The sequence below is a fragment of the Corvus cornix genome, chromosome 21 (genome assembly GCF_000738735.6).
Source record: "Corvus cornix cornix isolate S_Up_H32 chromosome 21, ASM73873v5, whole genome shotgun sequence".
Classification (NCBI taxonomy): domain Eukaryota; kingdom Metazoa; phylum Chordata; class Aves; order Passeriformes; family Corvidae; genus Corvus; species Corvus cornix.
The window spans coordinates 1872122-1889547 of NC_046350.1; the positions used below are offsets into that span (position 1 = coordinate 1872122).

The 17426-nt window shown below is 42.3% G+C and overlaps 1 protein-coding gene across 2 annotated transcripts; it reads left to right on the top strand.

The window, feature by feature from the left end:
- The first annotated feature begins 283 nt into the window (after positions 1–283).
- Positions 284–17311, top strand: TNFRSF8 (TNF receptor superfamily member 8). 2 transcript variants are annotated; one of them, XM_039564119.1, is made up of 11 exons: positions 284–774; positions 6186–6276; positions 8334–8459; positions 9135–9290; positions 9393–9486; positions 9923–10206; positions 10409–10519; positions 11064–11111; positions 12232–12257; positions 13705–13912; positions 14923–15054. In XM_039564119.1, exons 1-11 carry the CDS (start codon positions 703–705, stop codon positions 14970–14972), a joined length of 1266 nt encoding a protein of 421 aa, XP_039420053.1. In that variant the 5' UTR covers positions 284–702; the 3' UTR covers positions 14973–15054. The 2 variants fall into 2 exon arrangements, with proteins under 2 accessions (XP_039420053.1, XP_019145209.2); XM_019289664.3 differs by lacking the exon at positions 14923–15054 and adding an exon at positions 15069–17311 and having other exon boundaries at positions 290–774.
- The last annotated feature ends 115 nt before the right edge of the window (positions 17312–17426 follow it).

Below are 17426 nucleotides of genomic sequence, written 5' to 3' on the forward strand. Positions count from 1 at the left end.
AAATTATGCGTAGCAGTCCTAAGGATGATTATCATCAACAGGAATTAGTTTGTCTTGGGACTGGAGGAAAGGGAAGGTTTCTCAAGGGGAAGGTCTGTAGTATGTTGGTGTTTTAAGTGGCAGTGTGTAAAGCTTCAATCTTAGTGGAGTCACCCTGGTTGATTCTGAGTCTTCACCCACTCATCCAAACAGTAGTAAAATGACTGTACTGAAAGAATTAGTGTTTCTTACTGGGAACTTTCTTGAGGCTTGGTTGAAACTCTTGAAAAAGTGACGGCTGGACGGGGCAGGGCTTGGATGTGTGCCTGGCCAAGGCATTGGCGTGGTGAAGTGCTCTCTGAGGGCAGCCCAGATGACTCAGGAGCCTGTGCATAGCCAGCCGTGTGCCTTGGGTGACAACCTTGATTCTCACAACTGACTCGCACTGGGACTAGACATTGAAGCAGTTTTGTTTTGTTCTATTTTTACTTTTCTCTTTTGGGGCAGCCTCCCTCCCCCTTCCTTCCAAATTGTTTTCTCAACTCAGTTGAGTCTCAAAGCCTGTCTCCTGCTTGTCTTGAACAGCTGGAATGGGTCTGGACTGAATGAACAGGCAAGGAGCATGACTTGGTGGGACCCTGGAAGAATCTCAGCTACCAGAAGGAACAAACTGTCTGTCTCACCTGTGACGCTGGGAGCCAGGGACATTTAACACCACCTCAGATGGCTGCCTGTAGCCTGCCTCTGGGACTGTGGCTCCTGCTGTTTCTCCAGGACATCCAAACAGCCCCACAGGTAAGACAGGGGGACACCAGGATCCTGCAGCTCCTCAGGATGCAGGAGCTTCGTGAGGTCTAGGGGCACCTGGGGCTGCAGGGCCATCCTGCCCTGCAGCTGGCTGTTGGGGTGGGTGTCCACAGAAGCAGGGTTTGTGCAACACAGGGAGATAAAGGTGGTGAGCAGAGCTCTCAGGAGATAAAGGTATATAGCCAGGAGAGTTTGCCCTCTCTGAGATCTTTAAAGGCAGGAGCATGGGATATGAGCTATGATCTGCATCTTGTTGGCACTGCTAGAGCTGCTGCAGCTCCAGGCACACCACAGCTGGGGAGTGAGGAAAGGTTTGATAGGGGTGGGGGGCTTTTGTTTTTGTCTGCATGCTCGGTGACAGGCACATTCCTTGCAGAGCTTGGTTCAGAGGGCTGCTGCCCACTCTTCTGATGCAAGTCAGGAGGCACAAATTGAAAGGTGTAGAGGCTAAACAATAACAGACCTTCCTGTTTACACCCCCCACCCTACTGACACTGACTTCCTCATGAATCCACTATTATTTCTGAATCAAAAATCACTTTAAGTAGACACAGCCCACTAGCTGCACTCAGCTGATTCTGTAGATGCACACCAGCTCCCCATTCCAATTGTACCAGCTCTTGTGGGTTTGCTTCCACCCCCATACTGCCACTTACCCCCTCCTCCTGTGGATCACATGGCAGTGAGCCCTCAGTACCTGGCATAAATCCAGGTGATTTCCCTGACTGACACTTGGAAGTACACATTAAAAAAAAAAAAAGGTCAGGCACAGAGACTCTGCACAGGTAAAGTCAAGTAGGTGAGTAATTGCATGGAGTGTTGGATCGGAAATGAGCCCTTACAGTGGAAATACAAGCACATATTAGCCTAAGACACCTGTCTATACACTGTAACTGAAAAATCCAGCACATCACTTGGGCTGCTGGATTGTTTTAAAAGACACTGACTACAGTTAGATCTTTGAAAATAACCAAGTCCTGTACCCTCTTCATAGACATTTGAAAAAGATATTCTTGGTTCTTTTGGAAAGAGTAGGAGTTTGCTCTTGTGTCTTTAGTCGTAAATTCCCCTCCCACATTGCAAGTTTGCTTTACTTTCCCCAGGCTATCTGTCCTGCCACTGTCTCCTTCCTGAAATACAGAGGCATAAGTATTCTATGGGTTTGAAGCCTGTAATCCTTGCTCACCAGAGGAATATTTGGGAGGGCATTCAGATAAGTTTGTCCAGTGTGCTGAATGCAGACTGCTTTAAGAGGAAAGCCAGCAGAAAATAAAGGATGATATTTTTTCTCTTTGACATCACTTTTGGTGGTTTGTTCACAAAATGAAAGGGACAGAGAGAAAATTTGGTTTTCTGATACTCATTGTCAATATTCAGACTCACCATAAAATTATCAGTTACCTGGAATAAATACACAGACCTTGTGGGGATAAGCAGCTGGCTTTGCACTGTCCTTCTGCATTGCCTCTCTTACAGCAATACTTGCTCTTACTGCTAGTGGAGTACAAGTGATACTGTCTAATGTGAGCAAGTCACTGCTTACTGGTCATATTTTTAAACCATGTTCCATCTTACCTTAGTTCACAGTTTGGGTTTTGTTTCTTTTTATATTCAGAGAACTCTCACTTGTTGGTAATGTCTTTACTATCAAGCAAATGAAGCTTGACTATTGAAGCTGTAGATTATCAGCTTTTTCTATACTGTCAGAATTTGGATAGAAGTTTGACAGACAGTTAACTGTTTTGCTGCAGTATTAGTCAGTTCTAGAATAGCCACTGCTGGTAGATTTTTTTTTTACGGTAATATGCTTTCTTCCTGACTTACAGCTCATTTGTAGCAAGCTGATTTCTTACTCTGCCTCACAATCACTTTTTCTCTATGAGTTCAAAAGACCATAAATAAATGAGTCAAACCTTGTCCTGACTGAATTGCAGAGTAGCCCACTGAATTCAGCACCACCTTTACAAATGCAATTAAATTGGAATAGCAAACATTTTTGTAGAAATAAGGAAAGTGAGAAGAGCTATAAAAAGCCTGTTTTTAAAACAAATTCTCTCAAGTAAGCGTTGAAAAACCTAAATACTTCTGACCTACATGTTTGCTTTATTTAATTGGTTCTTGATCTGCAATGCATTTAGAAAAGAAAAAAATAGTTGACCTTCTGGGTCACTGAAAGCTCTAAACCACTGCATCCCTGTGCATCCTGTCACAGAGCAGTCCAAGCAGGACAGGGATTGTGGTCTTTCCTTTCACAAGATGTATTGCAGCTCCTGCTAAATCCAAAACCTTTATTTGAAGAGAGAGACAGAGAGAAGGATAAAGGCCTACTGTCCACCACAGCCAGACGTCTTACTCCAACGTCTGTGATCTTCCTTGAATATTAAAGGGGTTTTTTACAATATACGTTAACAAACAGAAGTCTAAGTTCTAATGACAGTAGCAGATGTTATTGGGATAAAACTGGTATTTCTTCATTGACCCCTTAGAGAATGATGGGAACCAACCTTCCTGCCGAGTTAAAAGCAGAACTTTGCATCATTGTGTTGCTGTTACAAGTCACAGTAGGAGTCAGACAGCTTTAGGATTTAGAGGGAAAAAGATGACAAGAATGGGGTATGGTGACTGATGCTGAGTATTGACATTAACGTTATTTATCACTGAAAGGACCTATACTAATTTTTATACTCATGAAACAGCTCTACTGAACAGATGGTGACTTACAGATATTTTGCAGATACTTACAGATAGAAGTGGTGGGGCCTTCAAGAAGGTGGTTTTTACTCATAGACATCCTGCCATGATTTGTTAAAATGAATTCCTTTCACAGAAGAGCACCTTGGGTTTGGCTCAGTAATAGTACTGGTGGCTACAAAGCTGTGCTTGTAGTTGGACACGTGACAGCAGCATTTGTTGAGGAGTCATGAATGATATGTGTAATGTAGGTGGCTGTATGCAGAGCTGCCCTCCCGTGGAAAGGGGAAAAATAAGGTTGAGTACTCTCTCATATGTGTATCTGCATAATTTGTTTAGTATGTAGGCCTAGTTCATGCAGTGATTTATCACTGCACTACCATCAAGTCAAATTCATAATCAGAATGTGCACTACTGTAACCAGGAGCAGAATCTAATACTAAACTCCTGATGTTCATGTTCTTGGCAAGGTAATTTTTTAAAAAGCTGTTATCTCACATTTTTACACAGACATTATTCCTTTATTTAAACCCCAAAACAGACAATTAAATAAGCTGTAAGCTTATGTGCTGCATAAGTAATTCAATAATTCAAGGGTTCATGTCGGCGATTGAATGATGTACCCAGACCGGCAGGGAATCTGAATAGTTTATTCAAAGGAATGAGCTGGTGTTATACATTTTTGCAAGGCACAGTATTTCCTTATATGACGTGACCTATTCTGTGTTGCCACATCAGCAGCACACTTCCTTCTATGGGATGATCACTCTCTGTTACCTGTCCATCAGCTCCCGGCAGGCTCCTCTCCATAAGGGTCTGCCGTGTGACACCTCCTCCCCCCAGGGTCCAGTGGAGACAAGCTTCTGTGTGCCGCCATGTGCTCCTTTGTGCTGCCATGTGCCTCTGCAGGCAGGTCTTACAGCTCACAACCCAATTCTACCTTATAATTCCCCATAGGTTCACACCCTTGTTTAAAATTCAGCTTCATTTGCAGCCAGAGTTGGTTGCCCAGGAGAACCAGGAAGAGAATATCAGGTATTTGTGGTGATTTCCCACAGCTCTTGCAGAGAAACTAATCCAGGCTGACTTAGCTATAGCCAGGATGCTATTGTTTCTTAAATTTTCGTTATAAAACCAGTTCACCGAGTAACTCACAACTGACCTTTTGTGTGGTGACTGGTCATTTCCTGTTGTTCTGTTTAGGCTTGGAGTGTCTGCCTGGCCAGGGTACCCCTGCACACAGGCGTGAGGAGATACCACTTCCTTTTCCTCCATTCTAGGGCTTCCTCCTCAGAACAGGAGAACAGCGGGTGCACCTTTGTAAATGTGGTTTGAGTCAGGCTGAGCAGGCTGAAACACCTGCTCTTGCCCCTACAGTCAGCTACAAAATGTGCTTGTTGGGAAGCCCAGGGATTATAGTGCAGAGATGTGTCAGAGTTCTCAGTTCTGTTACTGGACCTTGATGAAATTTAATGGCTTCAATGTGTTTCTATTTCTTGTTCTTCTGTTAATTTCTTCCTTGACTGAAAGTTCCTGTTTTCTGATGGAAGTTAAATAATTTCTGTGTTTTGTGTATATTAAACAGGAGAACAGGCCATGAAAAGAGTTAGGTAGTGAGATTCTGCACAGTGCACAAAGGCAGCAGGCAACAGCAAGTATTATTTCAAAGACCAGTGGGAAATTCATTGGCAGAAAGTGAGATGTAGAGTTTCTGAAATATTTAATTGCTCTACCAGTATCATGTGGGAAAATCTCTGGGGAATCTACTTATCGATTCTTTACCAGAAAAAAATCACTGTTCATGCCTTCTAGTAAATACTGAAAATGAAATTCAGATAACATTTTTAGGGGATTCTTAAGGGAGATGCCAAATTCAAAAATCAGATTTTCTCATCAGAACACTTGTAGCACTGTAATTTCCCAGAGCATGTAGTGGTCCAGCCATACAAAAACAAAGTCTTATTATGTGCTTCTTGTTACAAGTTGTAGCTGGGTCTCATTTTCTTAGCTAATATCAGAACTATTTTATGGTGGTGTTTTTTAACTAAACAAATATTGGTTATGTAGTGATGAAAGGTTATTTCTGGAAATCTTCACTCACAACAGAAGTGGGATCAATTATTTGAATATGGGCTTCATCATGTGAGTATTTGCAGCATTCTTTTCAAGGCAAAATCCTCTTGTAGGATTTGTCCCTAAATTACAAGTAAAATAATTTATTGGCTTATAATAGACACTAAGTTTGCTAAATTCAAACATTATGACTGCATAAATAACAGAAAACTTGTATACTGCAAACAGGAATGACCTCTGTGGATTACACCAAATCTATGTAGATTTAGATGATGCAGAGTATGGCATCACCTCTTACTCCAGTGCACACAGAGCTGGAAATCTGTTACAGATGTAAGGGATTTTGTTCCTTTCCTTTAAAAATCCTTTGGATTTAATCCTTTAATCCAAAATTAACATGAAACAATTTTAGGACAGTGATTTTTATGCTTTTTAAAAATTTGCTAACTGCTGCAATGTTTCTAAAGGAAATGCAGTCAATAATTTAGTTGCTTTGGGGATATTTGAATTTTCAAAAAACTGTGGGCTTTTCCTTACCATCTGCAACTGCCATTGCTTGAGACAGGCATTGGGACCTGCTCTAGAACAGAATTAGTTGTTTTCTAATTGTATCTTTTGTATCTTTCAATTTCTAGACATCATTAACCCCACCTCATCCCTGTGGTACACTTGAGAATTGGTTCTATGATGAAATTTCACAAAGCTGCTGTTACCGGTGTCCCTCAGGTATGTTTATAATTCAGTCAAATTTACATGGAGCCCTTCTGTCCTGGGGTGATGTTACGAAGCCGCTTTATCCCTTACCCGTCCGCTGAATGCCCAAGGTGGGCCCGGGGGCGGGGCCGGAGCCGCGGGGCCCGACGGCTGTGGGGCTCCGGGGTCTCGGCAGGGCCTGGGAGGGGGTGCGCCGGGAGCGCTGTGCTGCTTTTTGGGTTTCTTTTGTGTTCCGGCTAGCAGGGAAAAGGTTCTGTTGGTTTTTTTCTTGTTCTTTTTCCCTTTCCTTCCCCTTGCCTCACTGCCTTCCTTCCCTCCCTCCTCGCCGGTCCGGGCAGCCTGCGGGGGGCAGCCCCGGCTGGTCCCAGCCCGTGTGTCTGTTCCCCCTCCGGGAATTTGTTGTATTTTGAGTTGGTCCCCCCCCCCCCCCCCCCCCCCCCCCCGTTCTACTCTGTTTTGTTTGGTGTTAATAAACAGTTTGGTTTTTCCCACTTTCACTTTCTGTGAGCCACTTGTCTTACTGGTGGAGGAAAAGAGGAGGGCCTTTTCCCTTCGGAGGAGACACTCATTCCGGAGTGTTTCCTCCTGAAGTTTTGTCTCCAAAACCGAGACACCTTTTCATAGAGACAGTAGGAACCCTGTGTATCTGCAGACTTTTATTTTGTCCCTGAAGGAAAGGGCAATTTCATGAATCACTGTCTAATGTGGCTCCAGATGTGAATGTCTTCTCTGTCCTCCTCCTGTGTAGTCTACACGCAAGCCAGATAGCGTGATAGGATTTATATGGGGTTTTATCACTTCACTTGACACTGAAGCAGCCAGGTCAAAGAATTCATTTCAAACTTGCCTCTGGGTGTGAATTAGCACAGCGAAATTAGGCTAAATGAGTCTCTTCTCAGAGATAAAGAATATAAAATGAAGATATAGAAAATCTGACGTTATTCTCATAGTCACAACAGTTTAGAAAGTGTCTCACATGAGGGAGGGAACAGGCCCTTGTCCGAAGAGACTAGAAGCTGGGTGTGACTCAGAGGCACATGAGGTCAGCACCAGGAAATACCTTGATGAGACAAGAGTTCTGGAAATGTCTGAAGCTGCCCCTATTGGCCAAAAACCCCTCAGTGGGTGGGCGTTTTGTGGTACTTCACCACCATCTGTATCTTCTTACAGAAATCTCTTTCATTTTTCTTAAAGGAAATTTCTGACCTGTATTTGTGTTCTGATGATACAGAGGGCTTTAGTGTTTGATTGCCAGCATTTGCATCCAGTTCCATCGGGGTTCCCACTGGGACATCCTGTACTGCTGGCCGCACCACTAGAGTCCTTCAGAAGTTGTATATGTAAACCAGAGCAAGGGATGGAGAAAATGGTCCCATAAAAGAAAAAGTGGGTGGGGATGTGACTCTGACAGTCCCAAGAAAAGCTCTTTTCTTCTTCAAAACCATACTTTGCCAAAGCTCCCATCATGAGGGATGTCATAGTGAGGTTGGGTGAGAAGCAGAGATCTGATTTACACCAGGCTGCAACGAGCCACCAGTATCCATCAGTTCACCTTTGCTGATTCTTTATCACTGCATCCTCATGTCAGTGCTGAACTCCTCCACAATAAAAGTTATGAGAATCCTTTTTCATCTTAATCATCCACCACTCCTTCAAGCAATAACCTGTTCATATCTGCTACTAACTCAGCTGCTCACTGTGGAGAAAGATGAGCTTTTCTAAAAGTCCTTTTAATCAAAGGAAGGAAAGAAGGAAACATGAAACCCACTTCCCTGGGAACTTAGTAATGGCAGGACAATGGCCCTCATGGAGACTTGGTTGTCTTTTCTGTCAGCAAATGACTTTCCATCTGCCCATTCCAAAGCAGTCCCTTCCAGCTGGGATTATGTCCTGGCCCTGTACCTTAACACTTGAATGGGAAAGGCAAAAATGTCCTAGAGAAACCAAATGACTAAGAGAAGACTGTGGTAATGTGTCTAACAGGTAAACAAGCAGACAAGAACATTTCAGGATGGTTTTCTGCCCATTCTGGATAGGTATCTTGCATATTTTGCTCTTTTTTTCTCCAGGCTATGTTAAAAAGAAAGCATGTCCTCGGGATCCAGGTGAAGACTGCATGACATGTGGACCTGATCAATATGTGAACAATGCATTCCAAAAGCCAAGATGCGATGCCTGTGTGTCATGCTCAAAAGGTTTGCTTTTCCCCACACATACCTCACAGTTATATTCTCTGCCTTTATATTTTATTTGCACTTAATAAAATTTGTATTTTATTCATTTAGGATTTCCACAGCAAAATTATCCATCCTTGGTTACTGAGTTAGACAGCAGAATGTTACCTTGCACATAATCTATGTTACTTCCTGTGTGACCTGGGAGTACCTAAAAATTCGCTCCTCCAATGCTATCCCAGCCTGGTTTCTGCTTTCTGTCTTATATTACAAGCCATTATCTACAGGCTTCTCTAATTATTCATGACTTAAATTACCATCATATGGCTTTAAATTGAAAGAGGGCAGATTTAGATTAGATACTAGGAAGAAGTACCTCCCTTGTGAGGGTGGTGAGGCACTGACACAGCTTGCTCAGAGAAGCTGTGGCTGCCCCATCCCTGGAAGTGTTCAAGGCCAGGCTGGACAGGGCTTGGAGCACCCTGGGATAGTGGAAGGTGTCTCTGCCCATGGCAGGGGGTGGAATGAGATGAGTGTTAAGCTCATCTTCAACCCAAACCAGTCAGTGATCATGAAGAGGGACAGCACATTTTTCTGCTTCCTGAGCCTTAAAACTGGTGTTGCTCAGCTTTGGCCCTGCCTTACATTTCCCTTGCAAGGTGATCCTTTGTCACTGCATCTGTTTCTTGCCCACAGAACCTGACCTTGTGGAGAAGCAGCCCTGCTCCTTCAATTCCAGTCGTGTGTGCGAGTGCCGGCCAGGCCTGTTCTGCCGAACGAACGTTACGAACACCTGCACACGGTGCCAGCACCACTCTGCTTGCAAGCCTGGGTTTGGAGTCAAAATCAGGGGTAGGACTTCCTACCTGTCCAGCTTACCTTTCCTGGTCCTGGCCGTAGGCCTGGACCTGATGCATTTTACTTGGTCAGTCCTCAGTCATTATTTTTATTCAGGCACCTCAACAAATGATGTCACTTGTGAGGAGTGCCCTCCCGGGACCTTCTCTGATCAGAACTCCAGCACTGACATCTGCAAACCCCACACAAAGTAAGTCTGTGCTTCTTTAATGGGACTGACTAATTAATTGAAATTAATAAAGGATGAAATAGGATATGTCACTTCTGGCGCAAAGTATACAAATTCATCTTAGAAGCAAGGGAATCACTTTAGGCTCATGTGCAGAGGTTAGAAGGCCTCTCTTTGTACTTGTTGCACAGGTCTGGACTGGAGGAACAAGGGAAGGAAGGAATCCTACTTGCCTCATTTTTAGTTAGTAAGTACAGTGGAATTGCACACCTGTGTGAGTAGCAGCTTTGCATCCAGGCCAAGAATTAATGCCACAGGGGTGAGAAGAAGGTTAATGTTTTTTACACTGAAAGCAATAATTGCAGGTGGTACAAAAATGACCAAGGGGATGTTTGTCACATGGAAAACACTTGTACCTTGTACCACAGCAGTGATACATGTTCTTTTTCATTCCCAGCTGTGCCAAGTTGAACAAAGTAATACTAAGGAAAGGAAATGCCACACATGATCAAGTTTGCCTGGACCAGTTGCCCACCTACCTCATGCCAAGCACTTTGTCCATGAGATTCAGCAATGAAACAAATAACTCTGACCTGAGGAGGTTTAAGGAGAACCTGGTGACCTCTGCTAGTGGTGACCTTTTAAGTGTCACAACAACTGAAAATCCCGATTCAACTCCGGAAGAGAAAGCTCAGGCTGGCATTTCTCCCACCTCAGCCAAGGGGGAGATGACAACAGGAGGTAACAAAGAACATTTATTCTCTCTAGCACTTTCTATTTGGAAGTATCTTTGGTAAACACAATTTTTATGTGGGAACTTCCTGCAAATCCCCTCTGACTTGTGAAATGATGTCTATGGTCCTATGTTCAAACACATAGATCTGTTCAGGGTTTCCCCTCTGCCTTTTCTCAGCCTGTCCTGTGCTCCCTCTCTGTGCTGTAGGTGTAGTGCTTTGGGCAGTGGTTCTCTCTGTGACAGTGCTTCTTGGGGGCATGCTGATATTTTGGAAATGGAAGGTTTGCAAGAAGCGGATCCTCGTCCTCAGAAGAAAGCGTGAGTTTTTCAAGCTGTAACACGTGATGTGCTGTTTGATCTGCCAGCATATGCCAAATGGGAACTCAAATATGGGGATATTTGTGGAGGTCATTGGGGAAGAGAATGTTCTCTACAGGCCAGATAAGAGTTGAAGGCAAGCTGCTCATGCAGGATGTTGGAGAACATGAAAGATGGAAGCAGCTGGGAATTTATGGAGGCAGGTGGGAAGGCAACCTACAAGTGGGGAAAGGGTAAACAGCTGCTTCTTCTCTCAGCACAGACACTAGTATTAAATTATACCTGAAGTGTTGTGTGAATAGGTTTCGGTTCTGGGAATAGGATTGGGCTTTGAGCATGAGAGGAAGGGTGATTTTTGCTGACACTGACTCCCCATAACTTTGCCTAGAGTTAATGTGGGGTGTGCCTGCAAAACCACATTCCCTCTTTTATAGAAAGCAGGACGTGCACGTTGTAGGTTGGTTGTAGATGTGGCTGTGGTGAAGCTGTTGGAGCCTGCAGGCTTCATGGTGAGTTTGACTAAATGAAAGGTTTCTTTTATCAGCTCACCTGCATTCGGTCATCGTACACAAACATGCGCTCAAATCTCAAGGTGAGTGACTGATGGGCCAGCAGTGTCATCCTTATGTCTGAAGAATAAGTGGATAGCTTAACGTGAGATTTTATTTTATAGAATTTTAATTTAAAAAGTGGAAGTTTCTCATGTCACATGTATGTCTCTGCTGCCACCTGCACAGGCAGGGGACACGCTGGATGTGACCAGATGCCACCAGATGGCACTCTGTTCCCATGGCGGCTGAAGAGCTGGGTGATGTGTCACTGCTGGAAAACTTCCGATTGATTGTGGGATAGTCAAATATGGGAGACGTGTTCAGAAAAAGAGCCTGTCCAGATCCCATAAGTGCAAGCATTTTACCCATTTAGCTGATCCCCTCTCAGCAATTCCACTTCCACTGACGGATCTATTCTCTGTTGTGTCAGATTCTCCTAATCACCATACAGCAGAGCTTTTTATACTCATTTGTTCAGGAATACAGTTTAAAGTCTCTTTGCAGCTTAATTTTCTCAAAATGGATTTTTTTCTCCCTTGCTTGCCTTACACAATAGAAACTGTTACTGTGTAGCATTACAGAGCTGATGCTCTGAAAATAAAGGTGATTGCAAATCAGGGTGAAATTAGACAGTAGGTCTGAGTCCACCTACCTTCATGATGCTACAGAATGTTGTACACTCCCTCCTTCTCACCTCTTCTTTCTCCAGTGTTCCCTGGGATCGTTAATGAAACTATGCATAAAATCCCACCCCTTAATAATCATCTGCCCGTATGATGAACTGACCTAACTTGTTAATCCAGTAGAAAATTGTTAACATTTTTTCACTTTTTTTCTTTTTAATGAGCTTGTCTTGTGCTTACCTAGATAGTTTCATCTCTTCAATTTTTCATAAGATGAATACCAGTTGTGGTGTGGGGAGAGTGATGCAAAAGGCTTTGGGGACAGCAGGATCTCACAGTCTTGGCAGCAACCTGTTGCTTGTTCACCTCAGGAGTGTCATTTTAGTGTGCCCTTAGTTTTAAGAAAACCATCGTGCATGTGGGGCGGGCAGTGGAGTGGTTTAGGAAGTACATTGCTATGTGATCTTTCAGAGCTTATATTAACATTCTTGTGATTGTGCAAGGTTTCTTCTGATAATATTTTTACTTTCCGTTGCAGGTTCTGATCTAGTGAACAAATGTGCAGTAAGTGTGAACAATATTCCAAAACAGATCACTTTCCATACCAAAGTAAATAATGTTATTTTCAAACGTCCTGTCCAAAAAGTGCCAGCATTTTAGTTTGGACTTCCCTCTATAATATGTAATCATTTAGGTGGGATGAGATGTATCAGGACTTGATACTTTCATGTCTTGGGCTGAGTTTAATGTGGTGTTAAATAATGTGATGCTGCCAATCTTGCATGTGAGGAGATTTGGTTTGGTGTTAAGCCATTCATGGTGCATTCCATGAGACAAGATCTGAAATCAGAGGATGAACATGCCTTTTCTTCCTTCTGGGAGAACTTTGTGTGTGAGTCCCATTTCATCTTACTGCTCCAGTCACACAGACGGGATTTGTGCTTTTCTTCTGTCTCCCTCCACATCCCTTTCCCTCTGCAGGATTTGGTGTGACTGTGATATGCGTACACAGTGGGTTTGGTTTGTCATTCCTTCAGGACATGCTCCTGGTGTTACAGTACAGTTTGCAGATGAACAGGACAAACATCAGTCAATATGGCAACAACAGAAAGCAGTTCCTCAGCTGCTGAAGTCATTACAGCTCCGTTTGATTTCCCCTCTGTCAGTGAAATTACAGCCACTTTCAACCTCTGAGTCTTCTCAGTTTATTAGGCTTGTTATCTTTAAACTGCTAAACCACTCTTTAGACTGTTCATTTCTTTTTGTTTTTAAATGAGTTCGCTTTTAAATGTTGTGCATCTGCACACACACAAGATACTACTTTTTCCAGTCACTCTGGTTACAATCGGTTGTCATAATTTCAGCGTGTCATTGCTAATTCCTGAATTGTGAGGAGCTTCAATTCTTGCTTCTATAGTGAGTCAGACATGAGCAAGGGTTTTAAGCTGCACATTTCAAAATCTTTGTTTTTTCTTTGCCAACCTTGTGGAAACAGAAGAACATCAGAACCACCAGAAAATTCTGATGCAGGACCTTTAGCCTCTTTTACATTTTGGTTCCTCTTTTAAAGAGCTGTTTGTAATTATTTCTTCATGTATTAGGTAGTTTGAGCTTGTTTCTTCTACCTGATGCTCTGCTGAGGCAGACATTTTGACGTTAAATCAGTTCAGCTTCTGGCTTGTTCTATTCTTCCATAGGAGCATGATAGGTCTTTGCAAAGTCTAAGAGGTAGCTAAAACATATTTTCTTCAGTGGAAATGAGGCACATTCCTGAAAATGTCATCAGAAATCTGTGAATTCAGCTTAGAAATATGGTCTTAAGTGATGCAGGAGCCTAGTTTGAAGTTCCTATACCTGTTAGGTACTTTGGAATGTTTCACTCCCTGTGACAGTGGTGCTGGGAAGTACATTCTGTTATCCCGACTGCCCCAGGAGGATTCTGTCGACCTATTGCAATGTCCAAAGTGTTTTTACACTCACCTCACTTCTGCTCTCCTGTTTGTGTTTGCAGAAGATCATACTGACCACTGAGAGTGGGCCAGAAGAGGAAGAGTTAATTGACAGAACCCTTCCTTTGGAAACCAACAATAACTTGGTATCCAGCACAGAAAAAGCACAGAGTCCTCATTGGAGCGTGACTGATGTGACACTGAGCAGTGGGAATGCCCCAGATTGCCCTGTGGATTCTCGAGTCAGAGACCACACAAATAACAGAATTGGTGAGTCTTGCTTTTTTTTCCTTTTTTCTTGTTCTTTTTTCAAATTTTCAAACATGGCACATACTGTCATTCCAAGATTACTAGTAAACTTCAAAGTGTCCAAATCTCCTAACAAAGATTGGGCTGAATCTCCAGACCTTTGACACACAAATACCTATTCATTTGAGGTAAAAACTTTCTTTTTTTCATGTTTGTCTTAGTCACTATGAATTTGACAGAAAATTTCCTTCTTTCTCCTTTTCATTCTAGAAGATGTAAATTTTACAGAAAAAACTGGAATATGTCAGCTGGAAGATGATGCTGTAATACTGGATGAGAATTGTACTTTGCTATAATTTTCTTCTCTGGGTTCATAATAATGGCTTGAAATGTGTCTCCCATATGTTCCCATAAAGTTTGACCATGGCACAGGGTGGGAGATAAAGTCAGGCAAGGAGCTTACTCATGGGGGGAGAATTGTTACCTGAGACACCATCTGCATGAGACATTCTGGCAGTGCTTCCAAACCCAGTTATGAGGTTATTTGAAAGTGTTATTTTTTACATTACAAAAGCTGACCTTTCCTTACTAAATGCCCTTTCTGTTTTTACTGTGAGGGATGGATTTGGATGAATGTGATTATTTGGTTTATCATATCCAAATATCTCCAAGCAATTGACCTATGGTGTCTCATGTGCAGCATCCTTCCAAATTAAGTGCAGTGGTGCAAGCCATTGAAAAGGCCTTATTTATTTTTCTGTGAAGGAGTAAGACAACAAATCGGACCCAAGATTAATAAAAATTTGTAGTTTATTCTCAGCTAGAAAGAAACTAATTTCTTCGGGTCCTAAGACCCCAGAACTTCTGTACAGTGCTGATCCTTACCCAAAGGTTTCTTTTACATGGTGTTGTTTCTTGAAACAGCAGGAGCATAAACCTTGGATTCTTCATATCTAGATCCCAATTATTGTTTCTTCTAACAGATTCTTGTGAATATTTTCTGCCTTTTCTGTTTTGTCTTTCTCCTGTAGTCCCACCTCTAGCTCAGTGGGTTAATCCCATGGAAACTCAATCTACTTGATCTGAAATGCCAGAGTCCATGTTACATGAAAAAGAGCCATCTCTGGGGCAGCAGTGACTGTTCACCATGCTCAGCACTACTTTTTTCCTTCCTCAGAAAAACTCTACATCATGAAGGCTGACACTGTTATCGTGGGGTCCATTTCAGAAGTGCCCAGTGGCAAGAACTGTGCTGTTAGAGGATGTGAAAGTAACCTTGATGCCCAGGAAAGCATGGAAGAGGAACTGGAAATGCACTACCCAGAGCAGGAAACAGAGTCCTTTCCAGGGAATGATGTAATGGTTCCTGTGGAAGAGGAGGGAAAGGAATTTCACCACCCTACCACTGCCACTGAGAAGTGATAACCCACAGAGATAGTGTGGGAAGATACAGAATCATCCAGTGTGACACTAAGGCTGAATTTATGACAAGGGAAGTAAACACACTGTGCCTTAGATTATTGGGAAACTCCTGGAAAACACTGAAACACATTCAAACAAGGAGAGATAGAACCTATTCCATCTAACAAATGAGACGATCATCCAAACCGTTGTCCTTCATAGCTCACATCAGATATTTCTCTTTCCCTGTCTCCCAGTATCATACTGAAAACAAATTTGAATCAAAGCTGCCTAATTTAGAGGACATCTAGATGTCAGCTGAAGTTTCACAGCTTGCTTTCTCAGTGTGAAGGAATGGATTGAAATCTATGTGTAGTTACTTCTATTAGCTGTGAAAATTCTGGCCAGGATTCTGAGTCAAGCTTGAGACTCAGCCATGTTTCTTATGTTGTTTCTATTCCAATACTTCCAATTTTGTCATATATTTTGCAGCATGTGGTATTTTCTCAAGGCCTCACTTTTGATTGAAAATGATAATAATTTTAGTTTTCCCTAGCATAAACATAACTCTCAAGTTTGTGGACTTCATGTTTCTTGAGGAATTAGGGTCAAATGGTGCCACACAGGCTCTGAAAACAGAAGGCCATAAAACAAATTGAAATCCATTGTACTTTAGGCCATTCTTTCTATTGGTTTTGAAGTCCAATTCATTTTTTTTTGACTATGTCAAATCATCAGTAAGTGTACAAAACAGCCTCTTCTGATGGAAGCTGAACTAGCTGAACATTTGGCTATTGGATGAGCTATGGGTTTAGCCCAATGTGGAGCCTGTAAAAAGAGAAATGAAGAAAAGAAACTATTTTTCTACTGAAAAAGAGGCACAGCAGTTACTTCCTATAACATTGTTAATATCTACTTGTTTTAGAATTGTTCATAATCATCAGAGTGACACTGATTTGCATATCCTGTTTGGTGGCCAACTGGCATGTGTTATGCTGTTTTTAAATCTTTCATGCTGCTTGTTCAATAACTGTAAATGTAATAGTGCTGACTATACTTTTGCACAGGACAGTGGAAAATAAGCAATATGACAAAGCGTGTCTTAATAATCAAAAAAAGGAACCACAAAACCCATTGCTTGCCTTGTAGTTTTGTCCTGCTCAGAGCGCATAACAGTGGTGCAGCTGCAGCGACTTCTGTCTTAGAGCATACAAAAGGAACACGAGGACATAAAAACACCTTCTTGGGCCAGACTGGAGTTTGAGCCAAACATTTCATCTCTGACAGTCGCAGTAAGGGATTAGCTGGGAAGACCATATCTGCTGTTTGCATTCATCATAGTTCTGCAGTGGCAGCTGGCATTGGATTAAGGATTTCAAAGAGTTTGACTCAGCCTTTATTATTCTCTCATATCACCATTAGTTTTTCTTCTCTCTTTTGAATTTCCAAGAAGAATCTGCCTCCATAAGCATCTGTGGCAACAGGTTACAGATATTGTGTACTGTGTAAAGGACTTCTAGCACTTTTAAACTGGCCTTTTTATTTCAGTGAATGTCACCAGTTCTTGTCTTACAGAAGTCAGTGAGTTGCTTTTTTTTTTTTTTGCAACTTTTGCACAAAGTTGCTTTTGTGATTCCTGATTGTATCTCAGCTTTGATTGAACTAAGCCTCCAAGACAAGTTCCCATCTTTTCATACTACTCATGTACATTTGATGCTCCACTGCCTTGGTCACTTTAGTTGACCTTTCCTATATCGACTTTAACTTCACTACATACTTCATTTTAGAGAACACCAATTTGTGAATCCACAAACTGAATAACCACATTTACCTGGCTGTGATTGTTCAGGGCTGTTCTGCAACGACTAATTGTGCATTTCCATTCTGTATATTAATTAATCTTTTTTACTGGAACAGCTTTCTAAAAGAACCATAGGCATTGCAACCTGGTGGATGTGTTATAGTTGGTTGGTTTAATAATGCTGGTAATGTCTGAATTAAAAATTACATGGATTTTAAGCCATGGTCATGCTTTTCCTGTTTGATATGTGAATGTTTCATTGTTGATAATTTCAGTACCTGTATCAGTCTCAGAAGAAATATTTTTGCAAGAAAGCCATTTGAAGCTCATGGA

Excerpts from the sequence above, each read along its gene's own strand:
- TNFRSF8 (XM_019289664.3), top strand. The coding sequence starts at position 703 with ATGGCTGCCTGTAGCCTGCCTCTGGGACTGTGGCTCCTGCTGTTTCTC. Across the intron at positions 775-6,185 it reads ACATCCAAACAGCCCCACAG|ACATCATTAACCCCACCTCA; the intron begins GTAAGACAGGGG and ends TTCAATTTCTAG. Across the intron at positions 6,277-8,333 it reads CTGTTACCGGTGTCCCTCAG|GCTATGTTAAAAAGAAAGCA; the intron begins GTATGTTTATAA and ends TTTTTTCTCCAG.